At 36.0% G+C, this 21,528-nt stretch overlaps 1 protein-coding gene across 1 annotated transcript in view; it reads right to left on the reverse strand.

The window, feature by feature from the left end:
* Positions 1–466: 466 nt before the first annotated feature.
* The window catches only part of VPS41 (VPS41 subunit of HOPS complex), a 112,675-nt gene continuing 91,613 nt past the window's right edge, over positions 467–21,528 (reverse strand). The window contains exons 19-29 of the mRNA XM_005529935.2: positions 20,538–20,682; positions 19,252–19,293; positions 19,094–19,144; positions 17,682–17,819; positions 14,780–14,834; positions 13,622–13,762; positions 12,005–12,141; positions 4,720–4,819; positions 3,917–3,961; positions 2,395–2,474; positions 467–826 (exon numbers count right to left, since the gene is read on the reverse strand). Of these exons, the coding sequence (XP_005529992.1) occupies positions 746–826; positions 2,395–2,474; positions 3,917–3,961; positions 4,720–4,819; positions 12,005–12,141; positions 13,622–13,762; positions 14,780–14,834; positions 17,682–17,819; positions 19,094–19,144; positions 19,252–19,293; positions 20,538–20,682 (1,015 nt within the window). The 3' untranslated portion in view covers positions 467–745. The remainder of the gene's footprint in view (positions 827–2,394; positions 2,475–3,916; positions 3,962–4,719; positions 4,820–12,004; positions 12,142–13,621; positions 13,763–14,779; positions 14,835–17,681; positions 17,820–19,093; positions 19,145–19,251; positions 19,294–20,537; positions 20,683–21,528) is intronic.

A 21,528-nucleotide genomic window follows, 5' to 3' on the forward strand; every position in this document is an offset into this window, starting at 1 on the left:
TTAAATGAAACCATGCACTTCAAATTCACATAAAATAAGCATAAAGACCTACTGTTGACATTTAAAAATAAAGTTTCTGTATGTCTTGAACATGAGAAAAGCTTACTTTAAACTATTGCATTGTGAAAATGAATTAAGAAATTAACCAGTTTCTAATAAACTATGAATGTGTAACCAAGGGAAATTGCCAATGTATGGAATTCATAGTTAATAGATTTGTTAACTGAAGATATGAGTTGGCACACAGACAACTTCAAGTTCTGAAGCAATTCCACTGAAAGGAGTCAGACTCCTATGGGTCTCAAGGTAAACAGGTCCCTAACAGACTAAAACAGGACTGAAGTAGTCTGGTGAGCTGAATTCACAGCAATACATTTTTCTTTACAATATCCGACCCCAAGCCTGATGTGGATCCAAACTGTAAAGCACGTTAACTGATAGCAAACACAAATCTCTAAATCACATGGGTTTTTTCCTTCCCATTTTATTTTTTTTTTTGTTCCAGAATGAAATAACAAGCTGAGCAAAGGAACCATGACATATGAATTGCATAACAAAGATTACCAGAGAAAGATTTTCACATTTTCTCATTATCCAAGATATTCAATAAACAGGATAAACTACAGGAACCACTTTCAAATCACAAAGTTATATACAGAAATGATGTCTAATGGAAAAATACAGTGGCTCTACATGATCCTAACAGATTTGGTGTCACTGACTGACATGGAGAACGAGGCCACTGCTATTTCTTCATCTCCAGGACTGCACTTCCTGGTCCCCGGTGTTTGGCACTGCATATATTGCAGAACTGGACAGAAGATACCTAAATCAAAAAAGAAAACAGGAATCTCTTGGAGAAATGTAGCCACATCAGAATGTGTGAAGGTGAATGAAAAGTGCTAATGCCCTTCTCAATTACTGCTCACAGTCAGGCTGTTCCCAACTAACATAGTCATGGATAGGTGAGGGAAAACAATATAAAATAACATAGTAAGGCAGGCTGTTCTGGAGTCAGGGGACACAACTCACCACTCACTCCAAGGGTATTACCACCACCTGCCAGAAGAGTAATGTCAAATTTCCACCACACCAAAAATGAAAAGTACACAGTGAAAAGCATCACTGCTTATCTTCATATAGAAAAATGAGAGTAAAGGCATTTGGTCAGCTCCAATAACCACTGGATGCCTTAGTCACAGCTCTGTCTTTGGGTAGTGCTCCACAGATTTCCTACAATTGAGCTCAGGGCCCAAATATTGTCATTTGACATCATAGGTATGTTTATTGTGTTTAGTTCTGTGTGCATTTTGCACAAACACTATTTTCCTTTCAGTAGGTCACCAGTAACCAAATATTAGTAACATGACTGGTCACCTAAGGTCATATAATACAATGTAACAGGGGGAATTTGGTTCTGTTACATGCAGACACCCCTGTATTTGTACATACATTATATATATTAATATATAACATATAATAGCAATATAACATTTAAAAATCCCACCTAACCAGTCACCTGCCCCAGAAAATTGAGAATGCTAGACAAATTTTAGATTATTTTTCAAAATAAAATTTGTGGTAAATATTGAAGAAATATTTACTAGTTGTTGGGCTTTCTTGTACAAATGATATAATAGCTTTTCATAACATATTTAAGTATTCATGCTGCACCATATGGCTACAAGCACTTTGTTTGTTTACTTAAAGATGAAGTGATTCACTGAAGCTATTTTTTCATTACATGCTAATTTTCAGAGAAAGATACAGAATCTTAAAGACTTAAGTTTAATTTTCTATGTGATTTTGTTACCATTCAAATGCTTCTGTTCCTAAATTGAAACCCTGTAATATCTAGAAGTTACTTTTTTGCTTTGTGTTAACTGAACAAACAAACCAACCCCCCAAACAATTTATAAAGAAAAACATGTTTTGGCCATAAGGATGATTACAGAGAGATTTAAATATTCACTCTGAAATTACTGAGTTTTGTCTTCCAGGTCAAATAATTTATTATGGTTCACTTGAGAAAATAGCTTTATTCTTGTCCTTGAGTATGTTTAATTAAAGTTATAGCTGGAAAAGCATTAATTAAAAAACTAGACAGATTGTATTCCCTCTGTGTCTCAGAGCTGCATTACATATTCAGATTGCAAAAAATGATAAAATACTGTTCAAACAGCAGGGATTTCCTTCTACATAGAATGAAATTTAGTTGCAGTATCCTTAAACTCGCTTTCCTTGGACATATACTACTAGGTAGTATCATCACCAGTTATTACTATCACCATACAATTCCTCATAGACCAATGCCCTTCTTCACAGCTGACAAAAGAAAATGTGTCACTTTATCTTTGGCAAAGATAATTACGACATAGGAAGCTAATTCCTTACTGTATTAGATACGGGTAGGCACTCTCTGTGAAACATGTGTCTGCAATGGAACACTACCACACTGAAGGACTTGGACGCATCTGGGAAACAGAAAAATAAATTAATTTCAACAGGGCAATGAAACAAATGATTTAGTGGCTACAGCAATATATCCCTACATTCTATTATACACAGAGAAACTTCAAGTAACATCTTTCAAAATAATTTCCAAATTATTCTGGCTCTTTCATAGAAACCATTAAGAGTGATGGTTTCAGGTAATGTGTGCCAGTGATGGAGTTACAAAACAATTTTATTGTGTGGCTTAAATGTTATATACCTTTCCATCAGGAATTTTTCATCTCAGTATATGCTACATGCTAAATTTGAGCAGAGAGAAAAGTAAAACTACCACCAAATAATTCAGCTGCTTTGAAGAAAAGTTAGCAGAAAAATTCTTGCACTAGTGTGAAGAGAACCAGAACCCTGAGAAGTTCTAGAGTGTGCACTGCATGCCATGGTCCTGAAATTTGGCAACAAGCTGCCTAGGGGCATGACGTGGGTTTTCATTCCCACATGAATATTCAGCCAGATTAGAACCCTAAATACAACATCCACACGTCTAAACAATAACCATCACACTCACGAGCATCATTCACATTCTACTTTGGCTCTTTTTCCCTCAACACTCATACCTCAAAGCACTAGCACATTCAACTCTGCAAGACTTTCCTTGTCTGTATATTGCTGTATGTGATCCCAGTATAGTTATTTATTTATTCAAGTGAAAAATGGTAGAAGCCAGATAAACTGTAAGTGATTCTGTCAGGCTATAAACACTTAGAAAACAAACAAATGTCTGTACATATGCTTTGTCTTACGTATTCTTGCTTTAACAGGCCATGACAGATATTCTCTTAGTAAAACGACTTATTTTTAAGACACCCAACAACTACATCGATATTTCTGTACTACAGTTGCCCTGAAGAACATACATCTCCAAAATAACATCCTGAATTTCTAGTTTCACAACTAACTTTAGAAGGTGTTTTAAAGCTAGTTGGTTTTAAGACGCTTCAAATATGGCACCCATGACTGAAGCCAAGAATATTCAGACAAAAAGTACATTCCATAAAATTTATAATCTACAAGTTCAGTGTGAATAATCCAACAGAGGTGGACAAGATTTGGAGGCAGCATCTCAGTTTTGTGGTTCTAATAATCTTTCAGAATACGTGTGTTGATAGAATTAAAAGTTGCCTTGAATTCCATATATTAAAAGCAGAAAATAAGGAAGTCAAAGTTGAATAAGAAAGAATATCTGGGTTTATTGCAACAAAAAATGTTCAATTAGACTCCACTCCAATGTCAGAATTCAAAAGCAAACTTTGCATAGGAGATTGAAATTTATACATTGATCACCAAGGAAGATTACATGTTTTTATGAATGAAAGTGAACAGTAGTTCCTCTTAAAATACTACTTTTAAAAAAAAAAAACAACTTACAACCTTTTTTTTTTTTTTTTCTAGGAAAGCATCCTACCTGAAGGAAGTATTGGAGACAGACATGATTCACAGATATTCTCCTCTGGAAAACAAAACAAAAGAAAACCAAGCTTTGTTAACAAACTCCATGATTACTTTTTAATAAAGCAGGCATGAACATACTGCTATTACAGAAATGGAGCTTGATCTTAAAGCATTTACTTAAGATGCCTAACAGAATCTATTAAAAATTAAAGAGCAATACTGAAATAGCATTTCTAATAACAACATGATAAATATTTAGATCTGACTGCAGGATTGAGGCTGTTTAGGATCAGTGCTGAAGAGAAAAAAGGCAAACTGAAAAAAGGGGCATGGGATGAGTGGCTGCTAAGTGTATAGCATTTTGGAGCAGAAGCCCTGGCCCTCTGTCCTGTCAGCTTTTGTCTCTTGCTATTAACACTCAACTGGTGTGAATTACAGAGCTGCCCACATGCATGTTTTCAGCTGGTTCTGACAACCTTCTTGTATCTTTTGCTTTATTGCAGATTATTAGCATCTGACTGTTCATGTTGGCACTAAACAGCATTTTCACCTTCACAGACCAACTGCAGGACACAAAGCATTACTGGCTGTGCAGAGACTGATCAAGAGAAACAGCTGCATGCTGGGTCTTGTAGTTTTTGAGACACAAGTAGTTCCTTTGTAAAGGGGAAAAGCATCTAATATCCTACTACACTCTACAAATAAGGTAAAAAATGCAGGCTTTTGGGCAGCTTCCAAAGCAGACAGTCAGGGGGCATATAAACCAAGCAGTAGTCTTTAAAACCTTGAAATTCATCATGTTTCATCTGTACCCACCATCCACTAGAACACCCTTCATCTGAGTTCGATGCATTTTCTTCAATAAAGAAAGAGAATCGGCAACGAGTATCTTTTTGCAACCTTCCCGCAGCAAGATCTGTTGGTGCAAAGAACATAAAAGACGGTGGTTGTTGAACAGATGGGCATATCAACTATCTTGACAAGTCACCACTGTGTTTCTGCTGCCAAAGTGAGTGCAAGGAATGTTTAAAACTTTTCAAGGAGTTATATATAAGGGAGGCAAAGGAGGAATCTTTTGTTGCCATCACATCTACCTAAATGAAAAGCTCACAATAAAAAAACCCAAAGCCCCACAAAACAAAAGCCAACATCAAGAAATAAAATTTTTACAAAGATACTATTATCATAAATTATGAATGTCTTTCTGTGAGATGGTGTTAAAAAATTACAGCAGAGAAGAATTTTTACAGTGCCCCTCAGAATTAATTTCCAAACCATTTCAAAACTTCTTCCTGTATCTTTCCTGTCTTCTTCAGGAAAGATATTTAATAATCATAAAACCTTCATATACACTGCAATTCAAAATATGTTTTCTTCAAACATACATGCTGCTGAGGTGGCATTTAATAAGCAGTATTAAATGTCCATGCAACTAACGAAAGGGTACCTAGTTAACTTTTCTTTAGCAGAAGTCTCAGCTCCTTTTTGATTTATTTGGTATTTTTCATTAGATTGACATGTCATTGCCTGAAATGGTTTTGAAACACAGAAGAAGCAAGGGCATAAACATTATACAGAGCCTTATTTCACATTAATGGAGCAAGTATGAAAATATCACAGACCGGAGTAAGTATATTGGAATTTTTTCATCCTCTTCCCAAACTGATGCTTGGAAATTTGTTTTCAAAGAAAACCATTCCTTTGAAAAGTGCTTTCATTCACACTATAATGTGACCAACCCTACTAAAAGAGAGGTATAAAGAAGCAGTGTTCATTCCTTTCTTCTGATTATTTGTTTTACAGGAGATATTGAGCATTCTAAGATAGCAAAAGATACAGCTAATGCAAATACCTAAGAAGAAATACAGTAATAGATTTTACAGACAGGTGGACACTGTCCAAAACTCTGCCTTTTCACATACACATTCTAAAGGAATAAGGACACACTACTAAGAATGATATGCAGGTAAGAGTGCAAATCTGAAGTACATTAAAAAATGTAATATTGAGTAACACTATGAGCATTTCAAATTGGACATATCAACAGGTGAATCACATTTTTCCAGTATTAGAGACATGAAGCTATACAACATTTCAGAGCACCAGCAACTGAATGCAGATCTACAAGAAAAACACTTAGAAAATTAATGATTTTTACCTGTTGATAATCTCAAGAACAATCTGTCTATGTCTTTCTCTTGCCAACTTTATCCAAAGGGAAGAAAGAATATAAAATTTTGTCCTAAATATAGAAAACTGTTGCTAGGTTTGAAAAAAATACAAGAAACGTTTAGCAAGGACAACTGAATGAGACTGTGCTTCAGAAAGAGTGCCTACCTGATTCAAACTATTCTCAATCAGCAAATTGTCTTCCAAAAATAAGTAAGTAACTTGGAGGGGATGAGGTCTTGGCTATATATTAGAGTCTGTGCTAAGTGTTCTCAGCATAGACAGATGAAACCTCCCCATGCTGAAGTAAAAGGAGTAAAACAAGCATAGAGTCATAGAATATCCTGATCTAGAAGGGACCCATAAGTCCAGCTCCCAGCTCTGCAGAGAACAGCACCAAGAATCACACCATGTGCCTGTGAACATTGTCCAAATATTTCTTGAACTCTTGACAGTCTTGGTGCTGTGACTATATTAAATGAAAGGAGCAGAACTAAGACACAATGGGAAGATGGAATTGTGTCCTAGCATTTTTTAATTAAAATGCAGTGTGCTAATAGAAAAAAAAAAAAAAAGAAAAAGAAAAAAGGGAAACAACAGACATCACTAGGTCACTGGAAAACCTCAATACTGTTCGATGCCTTGAAAGCCAGGAGTAACAGAAATACTTGATAAAACATATCTTTTAAGAAATATGCTTTCTCCAATTACTTAAACAGCACTAAGATCTTTCCAAACTTTATCTGTCAGACCTTATTTTGCTAGAAATGGAATACAGTAGGCAGTCTTTCTTATATAAAGGGAAAAATCACAATGCAGAATGTAAAATGTCTAATCTCAAGGAAATAAATCTCAACACTTCTGTAGAAATCTATTTGAAGACCTCAAAAATGGATAATTTAGAAGTTACAGAAAGCAAATGAAAGGGAATTTGGAGTCAAGAGAGAGGGAGCTTCATTAAAAGGGGGGAGAAATAGGTAACCGTGCACCCTACAGTTAAGTTGAACTAGTTAAAACTGACATTGGACATAAATCTGTGAGGAAACCACTTTCCAAGAAGAAACAGAACTGAGGATGAAGCTGAATTTTATGCATCTTTTAAAAACATGTAATTGTGAGCACAAGCAGGACAGCATCATGTACCTACATAAAGAAGTTTTAAGCAGAAATAATGCCTTTCATGAAATTAATGAAAACTGCTAAAACCAAAACAGTTATTGCAAAAAAAGAGTTTGTATTCTGGCTATATTAGGGAAGATATTAGGCATAAACCATTCTATTTGATTAAAACAGTCTTGATTTACAAATGCCTAACATTAAAGAAAAGCACTGCAGTATGCAGATAATTTGAAAGGGTATACTCAAAGCTCTGGGAATAAATTCAGGCCTTGATTCATCTTAACCCACAAACAAGTCCAAGTTTCTCAAGGCCAGTTAACAAAATTCTTTCAAACAGCATCACTGCCACAATTAAAATTATTTTAATTTAGATTTAATGTTAAAAAATAACATTATTTTTATCTTTACAGCCAAAAGGCACATGTCCCCCTGTGCAAGCTGCCACCTGCCCTCTAGTGCCTCCAAGGTGTCTGAACAGCATTTTTAGTTACGTTCAGGAGCATAAATAACATTTTTTCCAGGTGCTGTTTCAAGCAGCATTCATTGGATTATCATTGGGTTCTGCTGGTTCATAAACTCTGTTATGAATAGATAGGTGTGAATTCTGAGAATGGATCAATGTCTATTACCCATCAGAGTTACTGTAGGTTCAAAGTGCAAACTAGTAAGTCAACATTTGAGTAAAACGGCTAATCCACATAATCTGTAAGTACTACGTCTAAACAAATTGCTTCTGTATCTTAAAGCTAGGGGAAAAGGAGTCTTAGAATACCAACATCTTTCAAATATTTATTCTAACAAATTATACAGAAAGGGTGAAAAATGAAGTATTTCTTTCTAAAACAAGGGAGGTATTTTAACCTCTTCCAATACCACAAGCATTTCCTACATTTCCTTCAGATACAAACCAAAGGTGAAAAGACACCTATTTAATACATTTGAAAAGCATAACAGGTTTATAATTAACTCACAAGTCTACAAATAAGGAGATTTTACTAACAGTCTTCTTTGGGAGACTTGTGATAGAATGCTTTAGAAACCTGAAGAATGGTGATTTATTTTCACTTAAAAAAAACCACTAGTAATGTGTAATTTCTAATATGCAGGTTTCTCTTTAAGCCAACATATCTAATTTATATATAAATTTATGACAGCAACAAAGTAGATTTCACAAGCAGTAAAAAAGCTTTAGACAACACTTTATTTGATAAATGCTCATATTAAAATTCAAAGAACTATAACTTCTTTTCATTCTTTTCATTCATTCTTTTCATAACTTCTTCTCATTCCTTGTCTATGTCTCCATAACTTTGCTGTTTATGAATGTTACTGTGTATAAACACTAAAATCAGCATTATTTCAGCAGTAAATAAATTTTTATCACTACAGTCAAACAGTGTCATTTGATTATGTACTATGATTTTAATACATTAACTCAAATGACGACAAAGAGAAAACACCAAAATAAATTATTCTCAGGGATGAAAACAAACAAAAAAAAACCCTTCAAGGTTTAATGCCAATTTAAAAATCACTTAAATATTTCCCTGCTTAGGAGAATAGTTAGGAGTGTGCTCAGTTTTAAGCTCATGGCAGAACTGCATTTCCTGAAGTTGGAAAATAAAAATGGGTGTTCTGGAAGGCAGGTTAATAGATCTCTACTTGTAAAGCATAGCAGTAATGTCAGGGCAAAAAGCAAATTAGTAGCACTTACGTTAAATAGCAACCTATGAAAAAGGTCGTATATTATCTTTGTTTTATTTTTGCCCCAAAAAACCCCAAAGTATCTAATTCTGCTTTATCTATTTTAATATCTAATTCTTTAGTACCTAATGCTGCTTTATTGCTATGCTTGTTTGGTTGGTAGTGATCAGATTTCAAAGGTTAACCAGAAAGCTGAGGTGAGCTTAGAGTAGCATATAGAACAGTGGCAGCAGCTCATCTACTGGGTGGCAATTTTTTAAATCAAAGCAATCAGTCTTCAATCTGCCAACATTAAGAAAAATTATTAAAGGAAGTGTCCATATTAAAAAAAATTAAAACAAAATTTGCATTAGTAGACTTTCTTTTTGAATTCTGTAAGGCATACTGTGAGTCACACATACTTTGGCAGCCACTCTGATTTACTTGGTTTTGGTGGGATAGAAAGGACTGTTAATCAAAGAGACAAAGTCTGTCAAAGGCACTGCTTTTAACTCCCACCCATATTTCACATCACACATAAGTTTACTGGTATGGAAACTGAAGAGCACAATAGGAAATTTTCATTTGCATGCTTACATAGGCATAAAATAATCTTATTAGGGCTTGCAAAAGAAGCCCACAATTAAAAAATATAGTGGCACAGTGGTAACATCTTTTGGGAAGCCATCATTATGAAAAGACCAGCACAGTTTTTGTGTTAGGCAGTGACTTGACTGCAAGTCAAGCAGCAGCTTCTCTTTTCACCTGCACTCCTCCTCTGTGGATCTTAGCGCAAGATTCCTTTTGCCTTTGAAAATGAGAACAATAAAACTTACATGTGTACAGAGCTTGAGATCCAAAAAGATGAAGATACAGAAAATCCTAGCCAATGAAATTTGTATTTCTGAGTGAGTTCAAAATGTCTGGTATGTTTCATGCTACACATCAGGAGGCTTCTACTAAAAGCCAGAGCTGTGCAAGGCCAGAATAAAGGCCATTGACTTCTCAGCATGAACCTACACAACACGTGCAGAGGAATGGCCAGGCATCATACAAACACACCAAAGACTAGCTTTAGAACAGCTAATGAGGCAGCAATAACAGTTCTGCTAGGGCAGAACTGCCCTCAGCAAGGAGAGGCTGCTTAGACATTCACCCAAAGTTCCAGCCATGTCCTGAAGCACACACTGAATGCAGAAACAGTCCCTCTATGAAATTTGAGCTTGCCAATTGGCTACTTCGGTGAGCATGCAAAATAGAAATAAGATCTTTAAATTTCAATGTAGATAAAACATCTGTGCATAAACAGTGCACTTCACACTGCCGCCAGTAACACCTAGGGAACAGATTTATTTTAAACTATAACTTACATTCCTCTAATGAAATAATGACTTTTTTAGGGCTATACTTTTTTCTATCATACAAGCAAGCCAAATACAAATTACATTAAGCTTCCCTAATTTCTATTATCCCTATGAAATCTAAATTCTAGCCCTAGAGCTATCAAACTCTGCTTCAAAATCAATTAATTTGAAATCCATGAATCCTTATAATGCTAACAGTAAATAATTTTAGACATAATTATCAAGGTTAAATACATGCTTTTAATCCAGAAGTAATTCTGTTAAAAGGTATTTGAAGAAAAAATTATACTTCCATCCCCAAAATATCACCAAATGATGTCATCAGCTTTGTCTGAAGCCATGCAATGTACTCTGTATATGTGTAAAGCTGAAACTATGCTTACAGCACTTTCTCAGTCTGCCTGCAAACACAACAAATATTACATTTTGATTTCATGAGAATGCAGGAATAGGAGGATCAATGGTGGTAATGACAGCAGCAAGATTAACATGCAACTGTTGAAATGCAGCATGGTATTTAGCTCGTATCATTTTGGAAGGATACGAGCACCTGATGAAGTCAAAACCTGAAGCAATGTTACAACATGCATGATATGCAAATGTATCTATCTGGGGAGGTTCCTTGCATATAACAAGTGTTGGGAGATGAAGAAATGTAAAATGCTTCTTTGAAATAGCCAAAATCATAATCTGAAGTGCATATAAAAATAAAATAATGGAAAAGCCTTAGAAAGGCTTAAAACTTGCCCTGAAGGGAGATATGGGTTTTTATTGGCCTGGAAAGATACCAGCCATGACTTTAATGTAACCATCGAGTCCATCTATTTGCTCGAAATGTTGAAAGACTTATAGCAGATGAGGAAGAAATGTTTGAGGCTTAGAAAATCAGTTTTCACCACCTAATGTACTATGTTTTCTTGGACTCTGCATAGTCACGCTGGACGCATTCAAACTTCTCTTAATCTTTCTTTCAGTAGAGCGATGCAGAACAGCATAACAGAGAATTCAGGTTTGGGACTCCTTTTGTAGCAGCAAGATTTAAAATATACAGTGCAGCACACTCTACTGGCTACTTTCAGGGAACACTGAAAGGTGCATTTCTTGTAAGTTCTTACAAACACATCTAAGAACCAATGTAGGGGACTGCACATACCTATACAATATACTGGGATAAGAACTCCCATAATCCAGTGAACAGTCCATTTTTAAAAAAATGCATGAACTGCAACACATGCACAGAATATTTGGTCCATATTACAGGAATCGAACCCACAACCTTGGCATTACTAGAATCATGCTCAACCAGCTGATTCTGCATCATTGGCATGAACTTGATTTTAAATTTCATCTTCCTTCAGTTGGTATGACACTTAACATATGGCTCTAACATCTGAAGAATGTTTCAGCGAGGGAATGTTACATTCTGCCTCCATTCTGCCTCTGCATTCATTTGAAACAGATGAAAAGTAGCGGTCATGAAACTTTCCAATACTGGACAGTCGAGCAGAGTAAAATAGGCTAAATCACTCAAGATGCTTCCAGTTCTACTTGTCCACCAGGCTTACGACAGCATGGAAGACATTTAGAAGGGCTAGAAGCTATCAAGAAATCTTGGCAAATTTCCACTATTTCTGTCATAGTTTTATATCAGCCCAGTGTCCATGACCAGTGACTGAACAAATCACGGTACAAATTTATTGTTAAGTGACAAAGAGGGTTTGCTGTATCTCTGAAAATTAGTATCCCATGAAGAATGCAACATCTACCTGCAAGTTGTAGTCTTGAAGAATTTTCACTAGTGAGTCTCTCAAATTAGGAATCTCCATGCCTTCCTTAATGCGGTGGATCAAAAGAATAGGATCAACATGAGTTCCAATATTGTTCAACAAACCAGTAATAAAAGCTGTGAAAACCAAGAGGTAAAGAAATTAAGAAAAACAATCCAGCAAAATACCTGATTAAAGGATACTTTGGTGACAAACTACAGGCTTTGGCATATTCCTTAGCTCTCTACTAAGTGAAAGTACTAAGTCTATTCTACAGTCTTCTTATGTTTCTTGCAGCTGTTATTTACTTGAATACAAGCCTTTGGGAAAGTGAGGAAGATACAGTTTGGCAATTTACAGAACTTCCAGCATATTCAGCAAAGTGGTAACTGAGTCTCCAGCACAAACTCACAAGTAAATAATGCATTTTGATTCAATAAAAAGAGCACTCAAGCAAATAGAATGAAAAAATTAACTATGTTATGTGGTAATTCAATTCTCAGTTCCAGGGTTTAAAAACAAATTTTCAAGCACCTAACCCAATTTCAATGTGTTTCTAAACATTGGTGAGAGTGACACCATAGAAGTGTTTTGCTTTTTGAAGGGCATCTGGCTAAAAAACCCACTAGAATGATGACTCAAGGCTGTGTTTTTTCTTCAACCCCCACAACTGAGCAATATTACTAGAGCTGCTCTGCATATGGGCAGAAACTGTAACATAGAGGAACTGAGAGAATTCTGTATGCTTTGAATCCCTTTTGCTCTAAAGATATCACTGACTATAGTATTACTTAGTGATGCATTCAAGTATGGGTAATTTCAGAATGCCATTCTTCTTGAGGATTAACAGATTCTGGTCACTTCTTCCTGTCGAAATTAGCAGGCAAGGGATGAAAAGATATGTATTCTGACACTAATTCTACAAGACTCATAATCCCCCAGAAAACAGGTCCCAAGAGAGACTTTAAAGTCGTGATTTAAAACCCCAGAAGAGGCTGCAAAAACTAATGGAGTATATAGTTATGAAAATTCTATGTTTTCTTAGTCATTTGAACTTCTTTGAATCTGCCTCCTTGACAACACTGATGCTTATGTTTCTGAGTCCATCTAACCTTTTAACTCATATAATGAATGAAAGGAAAAATGCACTCAATATTACCGATATTACCTTTGTAAGACAGAAACAAAATAAATTAGTTGTTTTACTGAAGGGAGGAAAGGTGTAGGCTCTTCATTTTCAGAATCTCAAAGGGAGGCAGTTGTAATAACATAGTATGCAAAATCCTCATCAAGGCTGTAGACTGTGTTTTGAGGCTGTCTAAAAATCTCATTCTGCTAAAATAAAAGCACTACTGTCCCCTTGATTTGTTGTTAAGGACATAATTATGCAGAGCTTATTCAATATTAAGCCTCCAAGTATTCATTGTGCAGCATAACCTCACACTGCCTTGTTGCTAGTTTTCATGCACAGTAGGACAGCTGTGCTGTGTTTCACAAACCAGAACACCTCCCTGACCACACATAAATGCCTTCTGTAACATACATGTGAATAATTCAATCTTTTAATTGCAATAGAATTCCACACATGCAAGGCTTTCCAGAAACTATCCCACTTACGTGGTTTGTCAATAGAATATAGAATGAGATCTTCCCAAAGTTCTCCATCATCTTGTTCCTTGGCAAATTCAATAGCTTTATCTACATCTTGCAATTCTTCCATTATCATCTTCAAGGCACTGCGGCTATTACCCATTCTGCCTGGAAGGAAAAATAAGAGATTTTAAATGTGAATTGCTCATCAGTGTTCCTTCAATAAGAATTTTGTAAGTGTGAAGTTGACTCAAACTAATTCAACTAAGACCAAATCTAGTCTATTCTGATGTAGGAATACAAATCAGTATAATCTGAACAAGTGCTTGGAGCAGTTTGCTGGACTGGGACCTGGAGGCTTTCTCAAGGATGTGCTGCATTATATCTGGGGTTCTGAACTGCAGCAACATCTAACATGAGGGGGAGTGTGTTTATGTGTATGGACATAAACTATAACATGAAATACCAGCTTCAAGGGCCCACATGAGCCCTCTTAATTTGCAGTAAGTATAGTGCAGATTACACCCATGAAAAACAAGCAGAAACAGGAAAAGGTAGCAGAAATTATGAACCATTCTTTAAATAAACTCATTAGTAAATCTTATTCTCCACTGAAATGGTCCACAAAATATTCTATTTCTGACTGAACCAGAGATTGTTTTCAAAAATGCTTACTATTCTGTTCCTGACTCATACATAAATGTATATATAAGTCTTCCAATGCCTCTCATTCAGAGGTAGAATTCTTGGCCAGCTGAAGGAGTTAATTTACAACTAATTTTATGGAAAAAAAAAAATTATAGAAAGCAATATAAGCAAATCTTTAATCTCAGCAAAAGATAATACTAAGCTTCTAAGATGTACTCAGAATAAAACATTTAATTTCTCCTCTCTTTTCAAAACCAACAATATAACTCTTCTCTTGGAGATTGTATCAGAAATACCTCCCTTCCCAACTTGTTCCCCATAGCCTCTGCAACACTTCCAGAACCCCAGAAGAACACCAAGTAAACACAGTAACACAATATATGAAATTAAGACATCATATCCATCCACTGCTTTGATTTATTTTCTAAATCATATTATTTGGTTTAGATATTAGACAATGTATTTTCACACCATAAACTTTATTACAAGTTTAAAAGTGTTGTAATTGATCACAGTTATTTGTTCTGAATTACTTACTCAGAAGATAGACTGTCTCTTCTACAAAGTTCCTCTGCTGGCAGATTTCAAGAGCCTTGAATGTAAGAGAAGAGAGAAGAGAAGAGAAGAGAATTCAGGAAACCATGCAACATGAAATTTTATTGATCACAAATGCTGCAAGAAGCTTGAAGTGATTTTTCCACCAAATTACAATATTCATTTTGACAGGAACACAGCTCCCTTAATAAGCACTGCCAAGTTCTCTGGCCTTAATTAAGAAGAGAAGCTTCATGACTTCCACGACTCTCTTTAAAATTCTTCTCTGAGACTGAAAAAATCTGGGGACAGAACAGGTATTTCAATCTGGACTATGTCAATCTCTGCCTGTAATTCTACCAGCAACTTCTTTATTCTGCCTCCAAAAGTTGGTTAATAAAAAACATCAAGGTTATCTGCTATGAAAACTTGCTTTTTGTGGGTGGAGTTATGTGGTTTCTAGTGATGTAAGTCTGCTTGACATACATTAATAACACAAGGCTGAAAACCTCCTCAGGGTAACCAGAATGGTTTCAAGAGAGTGCCCTTCAAATTTTGTACCAAGAAGACAACGCGAAATAACAAATATGAAAGAATATGGAGGAAGCACTTCTTGTAAATTTGGTTTAAAGACCTAAGGGCTAAGTACCTTCAGCATCTAAAGAATCTGTGTCTAGTTGGAAACCAGCACAATTATCGAAACTACCAAACTGATTACCAACAAGTTTGTAGTAACAGGAAATAGGCTGGGCTGGTATGGCATAAACAGTGCCATGTCTGTTTCCAGTCTGGAAACAGAAAGCAAACTCAAGATTCATAGCATTCCTCTAAAGACAACTGTTCACCAACTTTCACACTTGGAGTTCAAAACTTTCACTAAAAAAAGTGTAGCTACAATCAAAAATGAGGTAGGAATTAACTTTTCCTTCCAATTCTTATTATTTCATAAGAGTTACTATGAAGATTAGAAATATGGACACTAAATTTTGGGCTACAGTAAGTGAATTACCAACCAGATACCTCAGGTGAATGAAGGTATGAATAATACTATTAAGTTATATACACAGCTGACAGCCTTGTTTTTCCTCTCCACTTAAAAGGTAAACTACAAAGCACCAGGTATGCAGTAGTTCCAGATACTGCCATTTCCTGACTGTCATGCTCCCTCTAGAGGAAAACAGGGAACATTCTGACTTCTCTTCCAGCTAATTTTTCTGATTTTTAAAATGTTTGCTAAACTGCACTTGAATAAAAGTGGCTTACTTCTAAAGAGTGTAAATTATTTCTTCTTGATGAGTTTATAATTTCATTAGAGCAATAATAAGAGTGGATTTTTTTCAAACAGAAATAGCTTTTTGCAGTTTATACACCCTGTTGGAACTTGCTTAACAGGAACTGAAAACAGTGGTAACTGGGAAATTCTTAGTAACCTTTTCATTTTCTTAGAACAAAAATCTGTATGTCAGAAGAAGTGTTACTATATGACATGCAGAGAAAGAAGTATAATTACAGAATTAGTAGTAGTATCTTTTTCTCTCCTCCTCAGCTTTTTACTGAAAGATGTTAATATTTTAACATTAAGGTTAGAATGACATGTTTTTTCTGACATTCTTCTCTGTTGACTTTTGTGATTACTGCACCACACCTTCCAGAAGCTGATGGGTCTCTGACCTATCCTTGCTCATAGCCCGTATCTTCAGTAAAGCAGTACCAGCAATGAGCATCAGTTTCACAGAGCACTTTTCTGCACCACCTGCATTAAAGATAGGAGGCTGGATGTGCAATAACTAATTTGCCTCAAAATTAAAAAAACAAAATGCAGGTAAGGTTTTATACACAAAACCATGATCACATGAATAATACATAAGGCAGTAACGAAGAATCAGAAAGTTAAAAACAAGTAAGCCAATATTGTAGACCAAAGTTTCTGGCTGGAAACCTCTCAGGCTCACTGCCTAAACTAGTCAGTGTAGTTTCAGGTAATGGTTCCAACAAATCCCAATTCTCCAATGCCAAGAACCTATTTTTCAGTAGCCAAAAACATGCAAAACAAGAGAGGTACCAGGAACAGTATTAGTTTGCTTTAGAATGTTAACCATGTAAAATACAACATTCAATATCACACTTGAAAACTACTCCACTGTCATCATTATAGCTGCATATGAATAGGCAAGGTCTGCTCTGCTCAACCATTAACAGCAATAAATACAAATAATAAAATACTGACCCATCTAAATTGGAAAACTTAGAAATTCCATTAATTTCACATTAATTCAAGCAGGGGAAACAACTCAAGATTGGCTTTAGCTTTATGCATTTTATAATTTGACAAGAAAGAGCAAGGAAGGAAAATAGAAAAAAATACAAAAATATTAGAAGATGGAAACCTGGTACTCTGTAAAACCCCAAGTGCCAAGCCAAAGTGCAAAGACAAATACTTTTAGCCCTGTTAGTTCAGTAACTTATTTTGTGTATATATATTATTAAAGTGAAACTTATGGCCTTACAATAAAAAGATAGAATAACTACAGTTACAGCTACCGGTTTTTCAAGATCTAACACTGACAACTGCTAGATTTGGCAAAAAGATTTTCAGTTTCTTGAAACCATAACGTATTGTTCAGTCAAGCACTGATGAGTAGATATGTTGTAGCTACACACCAGATGTGAATTCAGAACTTCTGCATTAAAAATACCCATCGATTCCTGCCCTGTGAGCTGAGAGATTAAAGTCTCAGGTATCATCAGCTCTGCAAACCAAACTGCAGGTGATGGCCACAAACTCAAAGGATCCCTCATATTGGCAGTAGAGGGCAGTACCAGACACAGTTTGAAATTCACAAGACTACAAGCTACAGATCAGACATAAAAATCAAGGACCTCTGCTTAGATTTCTGGGGCTTACCTTCTCCAGTGGGCAGTGTGTGCTGTCTCTGAGAAATGGAAGTAAGTTTGGTCGATCATATTCAGCATAAAGGCTGATCTGTTTCTCATGATATCGCTGGCCTTTATGGTGGTCTCTTTTGAAAAGCTTGTGTAAATACTAGGAATCCAAAAAAAAAAAAAAAAGTCAGAATTCAAGCCCACTTGCTCAATATTATTAATGGAATCATAGAAACTCCTGAGTTGGAAGGGAACCACATAGATAATCAAATTCCAACTCCTGGCCCTTCACAGGACAGCCCTAGGAATCACACCATATTCCTGAAAACATTGTCCAAATGCTTCTTGAACTCAGATAACCTTGATGCTGTGACCACTTCACCAGAGTGGAAACCTGTTTCAGTGCCCAGCCACTCTAGTGGGAAAAGCTTTTCCTAATATCTAACCTAAACCTCCCCTGAAACAGCTTCATGCTATGTCCTTGGGTCCTGTCACAGGTCCTCAGAGAAGAGATCAGTGCCTGCCTTGACACTTCCCTTGTGAAGAAGGTGCAAATAGCTATAAGGACTCCCCTCAGTCTCCTCTTCTCCAGGCTGAGCAAAACCAAGTGACCTCAGCTGCTCTTTGTACGGCTTCCCCTCTAGACCATTCACCATCTTTGTTGCCTTCCTCTGCATGCATCTCTTCTGTAAACTGACAGTCTGTCAGCTGCCTTTGCAAAGCACTTGGGCTGTGGACTGCACTTGCCATAGATCTGCTTCCCATAATCAGATCTCTAACCCATAAACCACCTCTCCACCAGATGAATACCTAAGCCCTATCTGTGACCAAGAGCAAGTTAAAACTTCCCTCTCTAATACAGCCCAAGCCCACTGTCACACATTATGAGGAGTCACACTATGTACTCCACTGACAGCATGTTCAAACCAAAGAGGAACTTCTGGAATAGCAGTGCGGACCCACAGCCTTACAGTGATATTGTAATTCTGTACAAACAAGAACAATTCAACAGTGTATGGAAGTTACAGCTCCAGAAAGACAAGCAATTCACTTTGTCTATGGATCAGCAAAACATTTTAGAGCTGCAGCCACCAACCAACCGCATTTTTGGGTAGGGAAAAAGAAGGAATAAAAGCAAGAATTAATTGACCAGAAAAGACAAATGCCTACAATGCAGTGCAAAGGAGATGTTAATAAGTATGTACTATGTTATCAAATTCTAACAGGTACATATTTTAAGATCATTTAACTACTGTGAAGATGCTATGGCCATGCTAAAGAGGAAATTGCCAGAAATAGCCCCTTTGCCTCTGATTATTTATGACATTTCAGTGTCAGGTGCACTTTGAAAAGATAAACAGTCCTGTAAAAGGTATGTCCAGCCAAGAGTTTATTCAGCTCAACTTGAAATCAACAGAATACAGGAATACTTACCACATGCTGTAACTCAGGCCTGTTTTCTAATTCTTCAACAACTCTGTCAATCTGAAAGAAAACAAACCTGTGATAGACATCACATTTACAAGACTGAGGGGAGACCAGGTAATAAAAGCTAGCAGTGGACTGCCATGCCATGAGCTTGTCATACTCACGGAAATTTTATCTTCATTATCCAAAAGCATGTCTACCGCTTTCTACAACAGAAAAAAAGAACTCAGATAGGAAACAGGTATACATATTTTCTCATACTCTATATAATATTATGCTTGTTCACTGATGGGTGTCAGATAGATATTGCAGACCTACTCTTTTCAGCAAGAGAAATTCAGAGAACAATTTACACAACACCAGCATACCTTGACAGCACAGCACTGCATTCTTCCAGAATACTTCTCTTAAGTTTCCTCACTAATAGCAATAAATGCTGTGCACTGACACTGCAGGTGACATATGCCCACTGAATCATCATCAATCACAAAAAGCCACTGCTGAACAATGTAGAAATACTATTTGTTCCATCACTGAAGGGAACTACAGGGTGATGACTACGTAAGAAACACACACAATTCAATCTCTCTCACAACTGGATTCCTCCAAACTACCTGCACACCAATACATTAATCATGCAAACAAGACCATGTAAGCCAAGTGGTCACCAGAACTCAGGTTCTGCTTCCTCTTTCAAGAGCAAACTTTTGCTTCAATTTCAAAAAATACCAAGATATGGCTTGATATTCCTAAAAATTCCTGGTATGACTTATTCTATTGGATTAAAAAAATTATACTTTTTTTTCTCCATGTAGTTTAGGATGGGCATACTAAAGATGATCACCAACAGTAGAGATCCATATTTTAGCTGCAGTGCTACAACTACTGCACTGAAAAAAGAGATCTACTTGGTTATCACCAAAACTTGTTTGCTCAGGTTTTATAACCAGCTGGAAAGAAAGTAGATAGAATTCAGCATGCAATTAACACTTCCTGATTTTTGGAATTTAGGTTAATAACCTTGCAAACTTTCAGAAGCAGATTAATTGACCGGTGAAAGGAAAATGGTAAGTATATGTAATATGTGCCTAAATAAATTCACTCTCTCCTTTCTTTGGCTTACAGAAAGAGTAAAATGGCGAAATCTGCGTGAAATGATATTTAATGTTGTGACCTGAGAATCACAACAATCTCAAATGATGTGGACACTCACTTTTCTCATTGAGAGTGACAAATGGAAATGGAAAGGAAACACAAATGGAAATATGAAGGGAAAAATAATCTTGGGTCAATTACTTTGCAATCTAGACAAACAATCTTCCTTACCTCAGAATGTATCCAGATGCAGCAAACACACACTCTCCTCAACACCATCTTTAGCTCATTTATTTTTAATCTGTTAAATTATATCTAGAGGAAAGTGAATATAAAATCATTAAGATCACCATACCTCTGAATCAAAATCCATGAGCAGAACAATTTTGTCTCTGATAGAACTGAAGAGATTGTGTTTGTGGATCAACTGGAAGACATCTTTGTGCCTCAGAGTTAGGTAGATTTCTAGGGCTCTGCCATAGCGCTGATCATAAGTGTACCTGATAAAAATAGTATTATAATACATGTAATGTTACATACTTAAGTGTAGGAAAATCACTTATGAGAGAAAATACAAACATACTCTAGTATGTAAAACACGTTAGGATACTACTTGATTTTATAAATATCTAAATAGAGCTGTGATTCATTTTTGTAAAAGGGAAGAAACTATCAGGCAACATTAATTTCACCTCTGTTTATATTTGCCTTCATTTGTGTTCTGACCTGTAGTTTTCTGAATTTTCATTTTCCATTTTCAACTCACAGGGGAAACACACAAAATGCTAGCCTTTCAATTCATAGAAACCAACTGGAACACTCTTCAGAGCTAAAAAAACATTGTACTCTTAAAACTTTCAGGCAGATTGTAACATAGCAATAGACAGTAAGTCTTCTTTCTTCAAAGGAGCAGTTTGAAAATAACAGTATTCAAGCTGAGAAAATCAAAGAGCTTTTTCCCTGTAGTGACCAAGTGGACCAAGAACCAGATCAGTTTTGGCACATTTTCTAGTCACATATTTCCATCCATGCAGTAAACCTAAATACACTTCTTAAATAGTGGGCAAAACCCCCCACCATTTTATTTTCACATGGGTAATTCTGAAATGCACACTTCAGTTTCCTCTGACAGCATGAAGAGGAATGTTAGCTATTTACTTTGGAAAGAGGAGTAGGAAATCCAATCTCATGCTTAACAGTTTGCTTTCATAGTCAATGTGAACTTTACAAGGAAGGGTAAAGAATTGCTAAGCTGTGCAATCAGCTGAGTGGAGAGAAAGCCAATACTCTGTAGACTACAGTAAAGAAGATTTCTGCTAAGAGAGCTAAGCAAATGTGGATAAACT

The sequence above is a fragment of the Pseudopodoces humilis genome, chromosome 1 (assembly GCF_049639895.1).
Source record: "Pseudopodoces humilis isolate 2021_Gansu_Grassland_sample_001 chromosome 1, ASM4963989v1, whole genome shotgun sequence".
In the NCBI taxonomy this organism is placed as follows: domain Eukaryota; kingdom Metazoa; phylum Chordata; class Aves; order Passeriformes; family Paridae; genus Pseudopodoces; species Pseudopodoces humilis.